Source organism: Salvelinus fontinalis, chromosome 1 (assembly GCF_029448725.1).
Source record: "Salvelinus fontinalis isolate EN_2023a chromosome 1, ASM2944872v1, whole genome shotgun sequence".
NCBI lineage: Eukaryota > Metazoa > Chordata > Actinopteri > Salmoniformes > Salmonidae > Salvelinus > Salvelinus fontinalis.
Window position 1 is genome coordinate 73,520,440 of NC_074665.1, and position 14,461 is coordinate 73,534,900.

Here is a 14,461-nt window from a genome sequence, read left to right on the forward strand (position 1 = left end):
ACTGTACTCCTTCTAAACAACGCAATTTTTTAAACATTTGGCAAAGGGTAAAGACTACAAAACTTAGTCCACTCTGTTCGTAATAAATTATAGTTTTGGGAACAGAAAACTGTTGAGATCAAATGTTTCATCGATGAGAACGTTTGTCAGAATTTCGTCCACAATCCATCTCGCTCCATTTTCTCCCACTGGCCACTGGGTCTTCTCTAACCACCATATAAGGTAGTGAGTGGAAACGCCAAGCGGATGCTTCACATTTATACATCCGCTTAAATATCTTTATCATTGCTCTATCTGTGGCGGAATACCTTCTTGACATGGTCGTGGAAGACTGGAGCCCAATCCTATGAACCCAAATCAAGTAGAGCCACCTAGCGGTGAGTCTGTGCAGACGGGGACAAGCACAATGGCAGCAGCTGCATCACGCAGTTAATCAAGTTGATATCAGTCCGTTCTGAGAAGTAAACTATTGGAAGAGGCCTGCAAACGAGTAAGTTTCCCACAGCTATTACAGTTGAATCAGTTTATTGCCATTTCAAAGTTAACGGATTGTAGCTACTTATGTGACTGACACGGTGCAGTTCTCAGGTGACTAGGACGAAAGTGCGCTGTGCCATGGCGTCAGTGCGTGTGGCTGTCCGTGTACGACCCTTGATCAAAAGGTCTGTATACTGATGGAGTCAGTCAATACGCACTATGGCAACGTTAATGAACAGTATTTCCAGCACTTCTACACAGTTTGACATTACCTATTATTCTTCTCTTGGGTACATGGAGCGGCATTTTGAAAACAGTATAAGTGGAAAGTAAAAATGTTGCAGTTTTAAAGTAACTGTTCAGTTACTATCTCATATGTTCATATTCTGTTAACTCCTACCCAAATAATGTTGTTGACTCATCCTATAGTGGTATTTGTGGCCAAGGCATACATTCTAGAAAAAACACTTCCAAAAACTCCACCTCAAGCAGCCCGTTTAAAACATCAATCAAGTTTATTTTATATAGCCCTTCGTACATCAGCTAATATCTCGAAGTCCTGTACAGAAACCCAGCCTAAAACCCCAAACAGCAAGCAATGCAGGTGTAGAAGCACGGTGGCTAGGAAAAACTCCCTAGAAAGGCCAAAACCTAGGAAGAAACCTAGAGAGGAACCAGGCTATGAGGGGTGGCCAGTCCTCTTCTGGCTGTGCCGGGTGGAGATTATAACAGAACATGGCCAAGATGTTCAAAATGTTCATAAATGACAAGCATGGTCAAATAATAATCAGGAATAAATGTCAGTTGGCTTTTCATAGCCGATCATTAAGAGTTGAAAACAGCAGGTCTGGGACAGGTAGGGGTTAGATAACCGCAGGCAGAACAGTTGAAACTGGAACAGCAGCAAGGCCAGGTGGACTGGGGACAGCAAGGAGTCATCATGCCCGGTAGTCCTGACGTATGGTCCTAGGGCTCAGGTCCTCTGAGAGAGAGAAAAAAAGAGAAGGATAGAATTAGAGAGAGCATAATTAAATTCACATAGGACACTGGATAAGACAGGAGAAGTACTCCAGATATAACCAACTGACCCTAGCCCCCCGACACAAACTACTGCAGCATAAAACAGCATAAAACATGCTTGCGATTTCCTCAGAGGATGATGTCTGGACAATCAGCAGTCTACTCACCTTAATATTTTTAATGACCAGTATACACCTCCACCATTCTGTTGTTGGGGTGCTTCCACACTATCAACACAGAAAATCTGCTTTTTAACATACTTTTTAACAAAAATTTGTCAGGATAACGATTTCACTTGTCTTTTAATTATAGGTCATATTTCATAGACATTTGTGAACATTGGACAATCACTTTAAAGGTTGACTTTGGGTAAAAACTCAAATACTTGATTTAAACTGTGTAACTGATTTAATGTACTATCACAGGCTTTCCTAAACTCATATCCCCTTTTTCAACTAGGCCTTTATTTTTTTATTTTACTTTTATTTAACTAGGCAAGTCAGTTAAGAACAAATTCTTATTTTCAATGACGGCCTAGGAACAGTGGGTTAACTTCTTTGTTCAGGGGCAGAAGGACAGATTTTTACCTTGTCAGCTCAGGGATTCAATCTTTTTTTTTTTTTTTTTTTTTTTTTTTTTTTTCTGGGGGGTGGATCAGCTTAATATTGCGGAAAGAATGTTGCTTCCAATGTAATTGTCTGCATCATTTCCAATCCCCCATATTTTTTGGGGTAAATATATATATCCATTCACGTATGCATACATATACACATATATACATACACATACCTACATAGACATACATACTTTTTTTAAAGAGTATACCTTTATTATTATTCCCCGCAAACCCTACCACCGATCCCCCAATTGGAGTAAACTGATAAACATTTCTGTTTTTACCTTCAATTTATACATCTTATACACATTTTACAGACAGTCTACTTTATAATAGTTCTCTCTTGTTTGTTCTTAGTCCTTCCTCTATTTCTGTTGTCCATCCAGTTTGATTTCCACTTGTAACTGTGCTATTTCACAATAGCTCCGCACCTATACACATTTCACAGATCCCGTATGCCCTACATTGTTTATCTTGTTATTAGTCCCACTCTTCAGCTCCACTCAACCTTTCCCATCTATCTTCCAACATCATCCATTTCGGATTTTTATTTGCCATATATTTTTCAACTGTGCTGTGATGCTTCACAAAAGATTTGAATCTTCCTATTCTCATAGCTTCCACGGATTGTAAATTAAAAATAAACGTTTTTGCTAAAATAATTATTATATTATTGATTGATTGACTATGGCTTTTCAGATCCCCCAGTATTGCTATCTGTAGCGTTAGTTCTACGCAAATGTTGCAATTCTTCAACCATTCCTGGACCTGTGACCAAAAACGAGCTACATGCGGACAATACCAAAATAAATGGTCTAATGACTCTGCCTCCTCACAGCAGAATCTACAGAGCTGGGAAGATTGTATCCCCCATATATATAACATTCTATTAGTTGCAAGAATTTTGTACAATAATTTAAATTGAAAAATTCGAAGTTTTGAATCCGGCGTTGTTTTGCGTATCAATTCATAAACCACGTGCCATGGAATGGGTACATCGAAAATCTCTTCCCAACTATTTTGCAATTTATATGGCACAGCTGTACGTTTTTTGGTCCTTAAATGAAATTGGTATATGTTTTTATTTATCACACTTTTCTTTAACCATTTATGTTCTTTAATATAAGGCCGACATACAAGTTCCTTACTTTTATCCCCTTCCACCTGCCTCTTCCATTTTTGTGGTAATGCTGCAATTAATTGGTTGTAATTTTGGGTAGAGCAGACATTTCCATATGTCTGTGTTAGCTGCATGTGTGACATTACTCCACCAGTCCTATTTATGATATCATTCACAAAAATTATACCTTTTTTAAACATTTCTTCGATAAATACATTTTTTTTATCAATTACTATATTTGAATTTAACCACAAGATTTGTTGTACTATTTGTTCCGTCCTTTCAGGTGGATTAAACTGAAATTGCAACCAACTTTCTAAGGCTTGTTTAAAAAATAAAGATATTTTGGAGATTATTTCCTTTTCAAGCAACCGAAAGTGAGCAGGTGTAATCTGAATAAAGGGAAAAAGGCCCTTCTTGAACATAGGATGAGACATTCGTACCAATCTACTAGAGAACCAGTTTGGATTTAAGTATAACTTTTGTATGACTGATGCCTTTAGTGAGAGGTCTAATGCTTTAATATTTAATAATTTCTGCCCTCCGAATTCATATTCGTTATATAAATAGGCCCTTTTAATTTTATCTGGCTTGCCGTTCCAAATAAAATTGAATATTTTTTGTTCATATAATTTAAAAAGCAGGTCACTAGGTGTAGGCAAAACCATAAGCAAATAGGTAAACTGTGATATGATTAAAGAGTGAATCAGGGTGATTTTCCCACATAGACAGGTATTTTCCTTTCCATGGTAGCAAGATCTTATCTATTTTTGCTAACTTTCTATAAAAATGTATTGGAGTGAGATCATTTCTTTCTTTTGGGATTTGTATACCGAGTATGTCCACATCACCGTCAGACCATTTAATTGGTAAACTACATGGCAATGTAAAATGTGTATTTTTTAGTGATCCAATACGTAATATGGTACATTTATCATAATTTGGTTTTAATCCAGAGAGGATAGCAAATGTATCTAGATCCTCTAAGAGGCCGTGGAGAGATTCTAGTTGTGGTTTTAAAAGAAAACATGAATCATCAGCGTACAATGACAGCTTAGTTTTTAGGCCCTGGATTTCTAATCCCTTAATATTAATGTTTGATCTAATTTTAACAGCTAACATTTCGATGGCAATAATAAATAGATATGCCGATAGTGGACAACCTTGTTTTACTCCTCTAGATAGTTTAAAACTTTCTGAGATGTAGCCATTATTTACTATTTTACACTATACATAATTTTTACCCATTTTATAAGAGATTCCCCAAAATTGAAATATTCTAGGCATTTATATATAAACTCCAGTCGTACTTTATCAAAAGCCTTTTCAAAATCAGCTATGAAAACCAGGCCTGGTGTCCTCGATATTTCATAGTGTTCCATTGTTTCCAGTACTTGCCTTATATTATCTCCAATGTATCGTCCATGTAAAAAACCTGTCTGATTAGGATGAATAATATCTGACAACTTTTTTTATTCTATGCGCCAAGTATTTTGCTAGGATTTTTGCATCACAACACTGAAGTGTAAGAGGTCTCCAATTTTTTAAATGGACTGGATCTTTAAATATACCACTTGGGTCCTGTTTCAGTAATAATGATATCACATCTTCTTGTTGCGTGTCTGATAATCTATCATTTATATAGGAGTGGTTAAAACAAGCTAATAATGGTCCTTTGACTATATCAAAAAAATGTTTGTATACTTCCACTGGTATGCCATCCAGTCCTGGAGTTTTCCCATCCTTAAAGGCCCCAATTGCATCAAGTAGTTCCTCCTCTGTAATTAGGCCTTCACATGAGTCTTTCTGTACAGATGTTAATTTTACATTATTATTAGGGAAAAAATCCATACAATTAGTTTCAGTTAGTGGAGATGGAGGAGCCTGAAACGGAAATATATTCTTAAAGTACTTTACTTCCTCTTTCAAAATATCATTTGGTGAATCATGCGTGACTCCATCATTTGTAACAAGTTTTAATACGTTTTTTTTGGTAGCATTTCTATATTGACGATTGAAAAAGAATTTGGTGCATTTTTCCCCATATTCCATCCAGTTCGCTTTATTTTTGTAATATATTACACTGGATCTTTCTTGAATAAGTTCCTCCATTTCTTTTTGTTTTTCCTCTAACTTATTCTGTGCCTCTATGGTACTGTTTTTATTGTTATCTAACTGTACTGTTAGTCCTTCAATTTCCTTTGTTAATATGGACTCTTTTGATCGAAATTGCTTTTGTTTTATAGATGAGTACTGAATTGCATGGCCTCTAAAGGCACACTTAAAAGTGTCCCATACAATATGGGGATCTGCTGTACCTATGTTATGTCTAAAAAAGTCAGTTATAAATTCTTCTGTCCTAGTTCTAAACAATTTATCATCTAGTAGGCTTTGATTAAATTTCCAATATCCTCACCCACGTGGAAATTCTGTAAGAGTAATATATATGCCAATTATGTGATGGTCCGACCGCATTCTGTCCCCTATCAAACACTTTTTAACTTTTGGTGCCAGAGAGAATGATATAAGAAAGTAGTCAAGGCGACTAGCTTGATTAAGCCTCCGCCATGTATATCTCACTAGGTCAGGGTATTTAAGTCTCCATATATCCACTAATTCCAATATATCCATGACATTCCTAATTTCCTTAAGTGCCTGAGGGTGATAGTTTGTAGTGTGATTTCCTTTCCGGTCCATAGAGGTATTTAAGACCGTATTAAAATCTCCCACTATAATAATAGAGTCTAGTGTTGCTTGTAGAGTTGATACATTCTTATATATATTGTCAAAGAAGCTTGGATCATCATTATTCGGACCATATAGGTTAATAAGCCATATATGTTTATTGTCCAATAACATATTTAAAATAATCCATCTACCTTGAGGATCTGTTTGGACAAGTTGCACATTTGGATCAAAGTTATTATTAATTAAAACCATCACCCCTTTTGAATTTCTTTGCCCATGGGAGAAATATATTTTGCCCCCCCAGTTCTTTTTCCACAAAACTTCATCTAAAACTGTCGAATGGGTTTCCTGTAAACAGTAGATATTATAATCCTTCTCTTTTAGCCAGGTAAATACTGATCGTCTTTTCTTATTGTCTGCTAAGCCATTACAATTGTAACTGGCTATACTTATTTCACCACTTACCATAATGAGACACACCTTTCAATTATTTTTATCAAAATATATGTTTGTAAACGTCCTATTAAAAAGTAACATAATGATTGAGTGTCTATATAGTTGTACCATGACATTTGCATCTCCACTAAGCAAACCTCCAATTGGTCCCCACTATTCCACCCGCCAAAAGCCCCCATCTCGAGTTGGGTTGTCATCCCAATGCCCGGCAGACCACCCCCGACCCCCCGCATCGCACAGCCCCGGACCGACTGGGATCCATCCTTCGAAAAGTGCACACAGCACCATCCACCGAACCGAAGCAGATCCATTGCCAAATGCATTTCCATCGCCCTCACCTCGATTTTTATTACATATTGCTGTGAATCATCCTCTATAGTCCCTAACATATTTTACTTCTTCCTTCACAACAGTTGTGGGATACACACATACACCCACACACATTCAGCCCTTACCCCCACACAACCATAAGCTCACCCTCTCAACAATTGCACCATCCCAGAGCCCAACTCAAGATGGGTCATGATTTACAAATGTACTTGCAGTTGCAGCTGCATGAGAAGGCCTGCAAGACCGCACAAAAAATGAGCATAAATGTAGAGATTTATTTACCATTGTCACATCCTAGATGATGGAGGTCAAATGTACACCTTCTTCCTGAAACACCCACAATACGGTCATCCATTTTGACCATGTTCCCAAGCATCTCCATGCAGTCCGATTGGTTTCGTGCCACCAGGGCCACAATAATATACCCCCTCTCAATCTTGCAACCTTTCGATTACTAGTCCAACGCTCTAACCACTGGCCTATGTACAGTCATGTTGACATATCAGCATATTTTTTTGTTATATGACTTAGCCCTTTAATGGACTAAAGAAGCCTAATGTTACTCTTCATATTGTTAGGGTTCCCACATAGCCATATGTCCATGTTACAGCGCTTGTTTAGGGAAAACAGAGCAGAGTCCACAATCTGTGCTAATCATCTGCGTCTACGAACACCTGTGTGCAATAGGAATACACAAATGTGTTGTCACTGAAAAAAAGGAGGGGACTTTATGTTTCTAGAACAATAATGCAATTGAGAATTGATTCACGTTTAGATGGAGTATTTGGCTGCCACAGCCAATTCTCCCCTAAACAGAACATCTAAGGTCCTTGGACTATAAAGGTGTGTAGTAATATAACCGTGTTGTAAAATAAAATGATTTCTTGCTGATATTGAACATGCGTTCCTTATGTTTCCTAAACCAAACCGTAAGCGTTAACATTTTGAGCAAGCGTTGGGGCTCTTAATAAAACTCCCCCGGCCAGAAGATACTATCGTCAATAGGGGCTAAATGTAGTTGGCGTCTAAATGGGCTAGATATGACTCAGCATATGAACGAAGGCTATATATGTTTTGATATAGTCATGATTCGCACAACACATTTTGAAGTCCAATGGTGATTTTTCAAAGAATAACTGCACAGTTCAAACTCTTCTTACCTGATAAGAGGGGAATTTCTGATTCAAGTAAATTATCATCACGACACTGACTGTATTTATCAAGGCACTACCAATCAATTGGCTGTAGGCCACATTGGGCATTGTATTCAGTTTTCTACAGAAAACAGCCTGACTGACTTCAAGTAAACTGCTCAAAAGTCTACATTAATTTCACAGAGAAAAGGAAGTGTCTGCGAAGGTCATTATCCACATGGAGGGGAGCACCACTTCTATAGATTGCAACAAAAAGGTGAATTATTGATTCATTTCAATGCTATATATATACACTGCTCAAAAAAATAAAGGGAACACTTAAACAACACAATGTAACTCCAAGTCAATCACTCTTCTGTGAAATCAAACTGTCCACTTAGGAAGCAACACTGATTGACAATAAATTTCACATGCTGTTGTGCAAATGGAATAGACAAAAGGTGGAAATTATAGGCAATTAGCAAGACACCCCCAATAAAAGAGGGGTTCTGCAGGTGGTGGCACATCAATGCGAGCTGTGGCAAGAAGGTTTGCTGTGTCTGTCAGCGTAGTGTCCAGAGCATGGAGGCGCTACCAGGAGACAGGCCAGTACATCAGGAGATGTGGTGGAGGCCGTAGGAGGGCAACAACCCAGCAGCAGGACCGCTACCTCCGCCTTGGTGCAAGGAGGAGCACTGCCAGAGCCCTGCAAAATGACCTCCAGCAGGCCACAAATGTGCATGTGTCAGCATATGGTCTCACAAGGGGTCTGAGGATCTCATCTCGGTACCTAATGGCAGTCAGGCTACCTCTGGCGAGCACATGGAGGCCTGTGCAGCCCCACTAAGAAATGCCACCCCACACCATGACTGACCCACCGCCAAACCGGTCATGCTGGAGGATGTTGCAGGCAGCAGAACGTTCTCCACGGCGTCTCCAGACTCTGTCACGTCTGTCACATGTGCTCATGTGCTCAGTGTGAACCTGCTTTCATCTGTGAAGAGCACAGGGCGCCAGTGGCGAATTTGCCAATCTTGGTGTTCTCTGGCAAATGCCAAACGTCCTGCACGGTGTTGGGCTATAAGCACAACCCCCACCTGTGGACGTCGGGCCCTCATACCACCCTCATGGAGTCTTTCTGACCGTTTGAGCAGACACATGCACATTTGTTGGAGGTCATTTTGCAGGGCTCTGGCAGTGCTCCTCCTTGCACAAAGGCGGAGGTAGCGGTCCTGCTGCTGGGTTGTTGCCCTCCTACGGCCTCCTCCACATCTCCTGATGTACTGGCCTGTGTCCTGGTAGCACCTCCATGCTCTGGACACTACGCTGATAGACACAGCAAACCTTCTTGCCACAGCTCGCATTGATGTGCCATCCTGGATGAGCTGCACTACCTGAGCCACTTGTGTGGGTTGTAGACTCCGTCTCATGCTACCACTAGAGTGAATGCACCGCCAGCATTCAAAACTGACCAAAACATCAGCCAGGAAGCATAGGAACTGAGAAGTGGTCTGTGGTTACCACCTGCAGAACCACTCCTTTATTGGGGGTGTCTTGCTAATTGCCTATAATTTCCACCTTTTGTCTATTCCATTTGCACAACAGCATGTGAAATCTATTGTCAATCAGTGTTGCTTCCTAAGTGGACAGTTTGATTTCACAGAAGTGTGATTGACTTGGAGTTACATTGTGTTGTTTAAGTGTTCCCTTTATTTTTTTGAGCAGTGTATATAAGCATAAAAAAAAACAGACAATGTTTAAGAGACATTTTTGTACAAATATCGGGACCAACTAAAGGCTCTAGAATGAGGATGACATGCTGCACAATGACTAAAATAACAATACCTCTCCTGTTTTATAAATTAATCTAAGCAATTATGCTTGTAGCACCTTTCCAAAGGCACCCCTGGCACTGGCCTGAAGGAAAGAGGCAGACAGTCATTCTCCTATGATTTCTCCTATGATTCTACCGATGTCGGAAGCACCAACTTTGTGCCTCAGGAGAAGGTATAGAACACACACACACCTCTAAACCTACAGCCACTCTCAAGCCAAGTGGTAAGCTGTTGGTTACAACTTCATCAGCTATACTCTGTGGTGTGTGTGTTCTCTTTTCTACATGGAGAAGAGGCTGTACATCTTATCTTCAGCTCCAGACTTGAGTCCTGCAGTGATGTTCTTCAAGCTCTTTGTACTCGAGAGCAGAACCCTCAGATACCGCCTGAACTCACCCCGTTTTCACACATGCTTCAGGCTTAACCCCTATTTCACCTCTTACTCTCACCCCCAGGGCCCTCTTCAACCACCCCCATCACTGTTGCACCCCATATGATTACATATAGGACACCTCTATGCTCCTCTCTCACCACTGTCTACTAAGATTCCAGTGTTTTGTACACCATGCACTGTCTGAGGCTGTATATAATACTATACATGTTCAAGTAAGACCAACTCTTGTGAACCTGTCCCGAACCATTGCATACTCTGTACCTAAAACCAAATCAAATGTTATTTGTCACATGCGCTGAATACAATGGGTAAACCTTACAGTGAAATGGTTACTTACAAGCCCTTAACCAACAATGCAGTTTTTTTTAAATGCCTGGAGAGAAAAAAATGCCTGAAAACAAATAAATATATAAAACAAATAATTAAAGAGCAGCAGTCAAATAACAATAGCGTGGCTATATACAGGGTGGTACCGGTACAGAGTCAAGGTGTGGGGGCACCAGTTGAGGTAATATGTATATGTAGTTATTAAAATGACTATGCATGGATGATAACAAAGAGCAGCAGCAATGAAAAAGAGGGGTGGGGGAGGCAGTGCAAATAGTCTGGGTAGCCATTTGATTAGATGTTCAGAAGTCTTGTGGCTTGTTTAGCTGTTTAGAAGCCTCTTGGACCTAGACTTTGCACTCCGGTACCGCTTGCCATGTTGTAGCAGAGAGAACAGTCTATGACTAGGGTGGCTAGAATCTGACAATTTTTAGGGCCTTCCTCGGACACCGCCTGGTCTAGAGATCCTGGATGGCAGGAAGCTTGACTCCAGTGATGTACTGGGCCGTACGCACTACCCTCTGTAGTGCCTTGCGGTTGGAGGCTGAGCAGTTACCATACCAGGCAGTAATGCAACCATTCAGGATGCTCTCGATGGTGCAGCTGTAGAACCTTTTGAGGATCTGGGGACCCATGCAAAATCTTTTCAGTCTCCTGAGGGGGAATAGGGTTCTGTTGGGGTCTGAGAATATGAAATATACTTATTCATGTCACTGAGGGAGAGAAGGTAATGTATAACGTTTACATTATATCAGGTATCCTATTGATATATTGAGTGCAGGGAAGTGATCACATGTGGCAGGCATTGATAAGGGGAGAGAGCCATGGATTAGTGATGAAGGGGGGTCGAGATCAGGTCAGGTTACATTAAGGGAGAAATAAGTTTATGGCTGATTTACTTTGTCCTGCCTAGCAGTAAAGACAAACAAGATGTTTGTTCAGATGTGTAGGAGGAGACTCAGCCTAGGAGAAAGGGTTAAATATCAGTGCTTCTGTGAACAATGTCTTTGTCTAATGCAGCTGTATTGATCCTCTGGGAAGAATAAACTTGGTTAACCTTTCATAGTGTCAGTTGAGTTTTTACTCTGAGAATTAGTCCGTAACAGTGCCCTCATCATGATTGTCTTGGTGTGCATGGACCATGTTATTTTGTTGGTGATGTTGAAGCTCCACTACAGCCCCATCGATGAAAATGGGAGCGTGCTTGGTCCTCCTTTTCCTATAGTCCACAATCATCTCATTTGTCTTGATCACGATGAGGGAGAGGTTGTTGTCCTGGCACCACATGGACAGGTCTCTGATCTCCCTATAGGCTGTCTCGTCTGTGATCAGGTCTGTTGTGTCATTGGCAAACTTGATGATGGTGTTGGAGTCGTGCCTGTCCATGCGGTCATGAGTGAACAGGGAGTACAGGAGGGAACTGAGCACACACCCCTGAGGGGGCCCCGGTTCCTCTCTAGGTTTGTTCCTAGGTTCTGGCCTTTCTAGGGAGTTTTTCCTAACCACCGTGCTTCTACACCTGCATTGCTTGCTGTTTGGGGTTTTAGGCTGGGTTTCTGTACAGCACTTTGTGACATCAGCTGATGTAAGAAGGGCTTTATAAATAAATTTGATTGATTGAGGATCAGCGTGGTGGATGTGTTAATCTTACAGCCTGGGGGTGGCCCGTCAGGAAGTCCAGGATCCAGTTGTAGAGGGAGGTGTTTAGTCCCAGGGTCCTTGGCTTAGTGATGAGCTTTGAGTGCACTATGGTGTTGAACGCTGAGCTGTAGTCAATGAATAGCATTCTCAAAAAGGTGTTCTTTTTGTCCAGGTGGGAAAGGGCAGTGTGGAGTGCAATAGAGATTGCATTATCTGTGGATCTGTTGGGACGGTATGCAAATTGGAGTGGGTCTAGTGTTCCTGGGACAATGGTGTTGATATGAGCCATGACCAGCCTTTCAAAGCACTTCATGGTTACATATGTGAGTGCTATGGGTCGGTCTTTTTCCTATTTTGTTGCATTACAACCTGTATTTAAATATTTTTATTTGGATTTCATGTAATTGACATACACAAAATAGTCCAAATTGGTGAAATGAAAAAAATAACTTGTTTAAAAAAAATGGAAAAGAGGTGCGTGTACATGTATTCGCCCCCTTTGCTATGAAGCCACTAAATAAGATCTGGTGCAACTAATTCCCTTCAGAAGTCACATAATTAGTTAGATTGCACACAGGTGGGCTTTATTTAAGTGTCACATGATCTCAGTGTATATACACACCTGTTCTGAAAGGCCCCAGAGACTGCAACACCACTAAGCAAGGGACACAACCAAGCAAGTGGCACTATAAAACCAAGGAGCTCTCCAAACAGGTCAGAGACAAAGTTGTGGAGAAGTACAGATCAGGGTTGAGTTCTAAAAACATCAGAAACTTTGATCATCCCATAGAGCACCATTTAAATCCATTATAAAAAAATGGAAAGAATATGGCACCACAACAAACCTACCAAGAGAGGGCCGCCCACCAACATTCACGGACCAGGCAAGGAGGGCATTAATCAGAGAGGCAACAAAGGTACCCATAGATAACCCCGAAGGAGCTGCAAAGGTCCACAGCGGAGATTGGAGTATCTGTCCATAGGATCAATTTAAACCGTACACTCCACAGAGTAGGGCTTTACAGAAGAGTGGCCAGAAAAAAGCCATTGCTTAAAGAAAAAAAATAAGCAAACATGTTTGGTCTTCGGCATGTGGGAGACTCCCCAAACATATGGAAGAAGGTACTCTGGTCAGATGAAACTCAAATGTAGCTTTTTGGCCATCAAGGAAAACGCTATGTCTGGCGTAAACCCAACACCTCATCCCGGGGACACCATACCCACAGTGAAGCGTGGTGGCAGCATCATGCTGTGTAGAGGTTGACAGATTCCGATTTTTCAAAGCCGATACCGATTAATCAGCCATTTTTTAAAATTTTATATATTTGTAATAATGACAATTACAACAATACTGAATGAACAATGAACACTTTTGTTTTAACTTAATATAATACATAAATAAAATATATTTAGTCTTAAATAATTAAACATGCTCAATTTGGTTTAAATGCTGGAAAAACACAGTTTTAGAGAACAAAGTATAAGTGCCATGTAAAAAAAAGCTAACGTTTAAGTTCCTTGTTCAGAACATGAAAGCTGGTGGTTCAATATTCCCAGTTCTTCAATATTCCCAGTTAAGAAGTTTTAGGTTGTAGTTATTATAGGAATTATGATGCGTTGACTATTTCTCTCTCTACCATTTGTATTTCATATACCTTTGACTATTGGATGTTCTAATAGGCACTTTGGTATTGCAAGCCTAATCTCAGGAGTTGATAGGCTTGAACACATGAACAGTGTGTGAATCAAGCATTGCTAAGAGCTGTTGGCAAACGCAGTAAAGTTTGAATGAATGCTTACGAGCCTGCTGCTGCCTACCACTGCTCAGTCACTGCTATATCAAATCATAGACATAATTATAATATAATAAACACAGAAATACGAGCCTTTGGTTATTAATATGGTCAAATCCAGAAACTATAATTTCGAAAACAAAACGTTTATTCTTTCAGTGAAATACGGAACCGTTCCGTATTTTATCGAACGGGTGGCAACCCTAAGTCTAAATATTGCTGTTACATTGCACAACCTTCAATGTTATGTCATAATTATGTATAATTCTGGCAAATTAGTTTGCAACGAGCCAGGCGGCCCAAACCGTTGCATATACCCTGTCTCTGCATGCAATGAACGCAAGAGAAGTGACACAATTTCCCTAGTTAATATTGCCTGCTAACATGAATTTCTTTTAACTAAATATGCAGGTTTAAAAAAATATACTTCTGTGTTTTGATTTTAAGAAAACCATTGATGTTTATTGTTAGGTACATTAGTGCAACGAATGCGCTTTTGTTAAAACATCACCCGTTTGGTGAAGTAGGCTGTGATCCGATGATAAATTAACAGGCACTGCATTGATTATATGCAACACAGGACAAGCTGTGGTTGATGATATTACTAGGTTAACTAGTAATTGTTAAGATT

The 14,461-nt window shown here is 40.1% G+C and overlaps 1 protein-coding gene across 2 annotated transcripts in view; it reads left to right on the plus strand.

The window, feature by feature from the left end:
• The first annotated feature begins 2 nt into the window (after window positions 1-2).
• LOC129861404 (kinesin-like protein KIF16B) overlaps window positions 3-14,461 on the plus strand; it is a 71,570-nt gene continuing 57,111 nt past the window's right edge. For both annotated transcript variants that reach the window (XM_055932815.1, XM_055932811.1), the window contains exons 1-4: window positions 3-490; window positions 582-662; window positions 8,045-8,117; window positions 9,728-9,847. In XM_055932815.1, coding sequence (XP_055788790.1) covers window positions 616-662; window positions 8,045-8,117; window positions 9,728-9,847 — 240 coding nt within the window. In that variant the 5' untranslated portion in view covers window positions 3-490; window positions 582-615. The remainder of the gene's footprint in view (window positions 491-581; window positions 663-8,044; window positions 8,118-9,727; window positions 9,848-14,461) is intronic.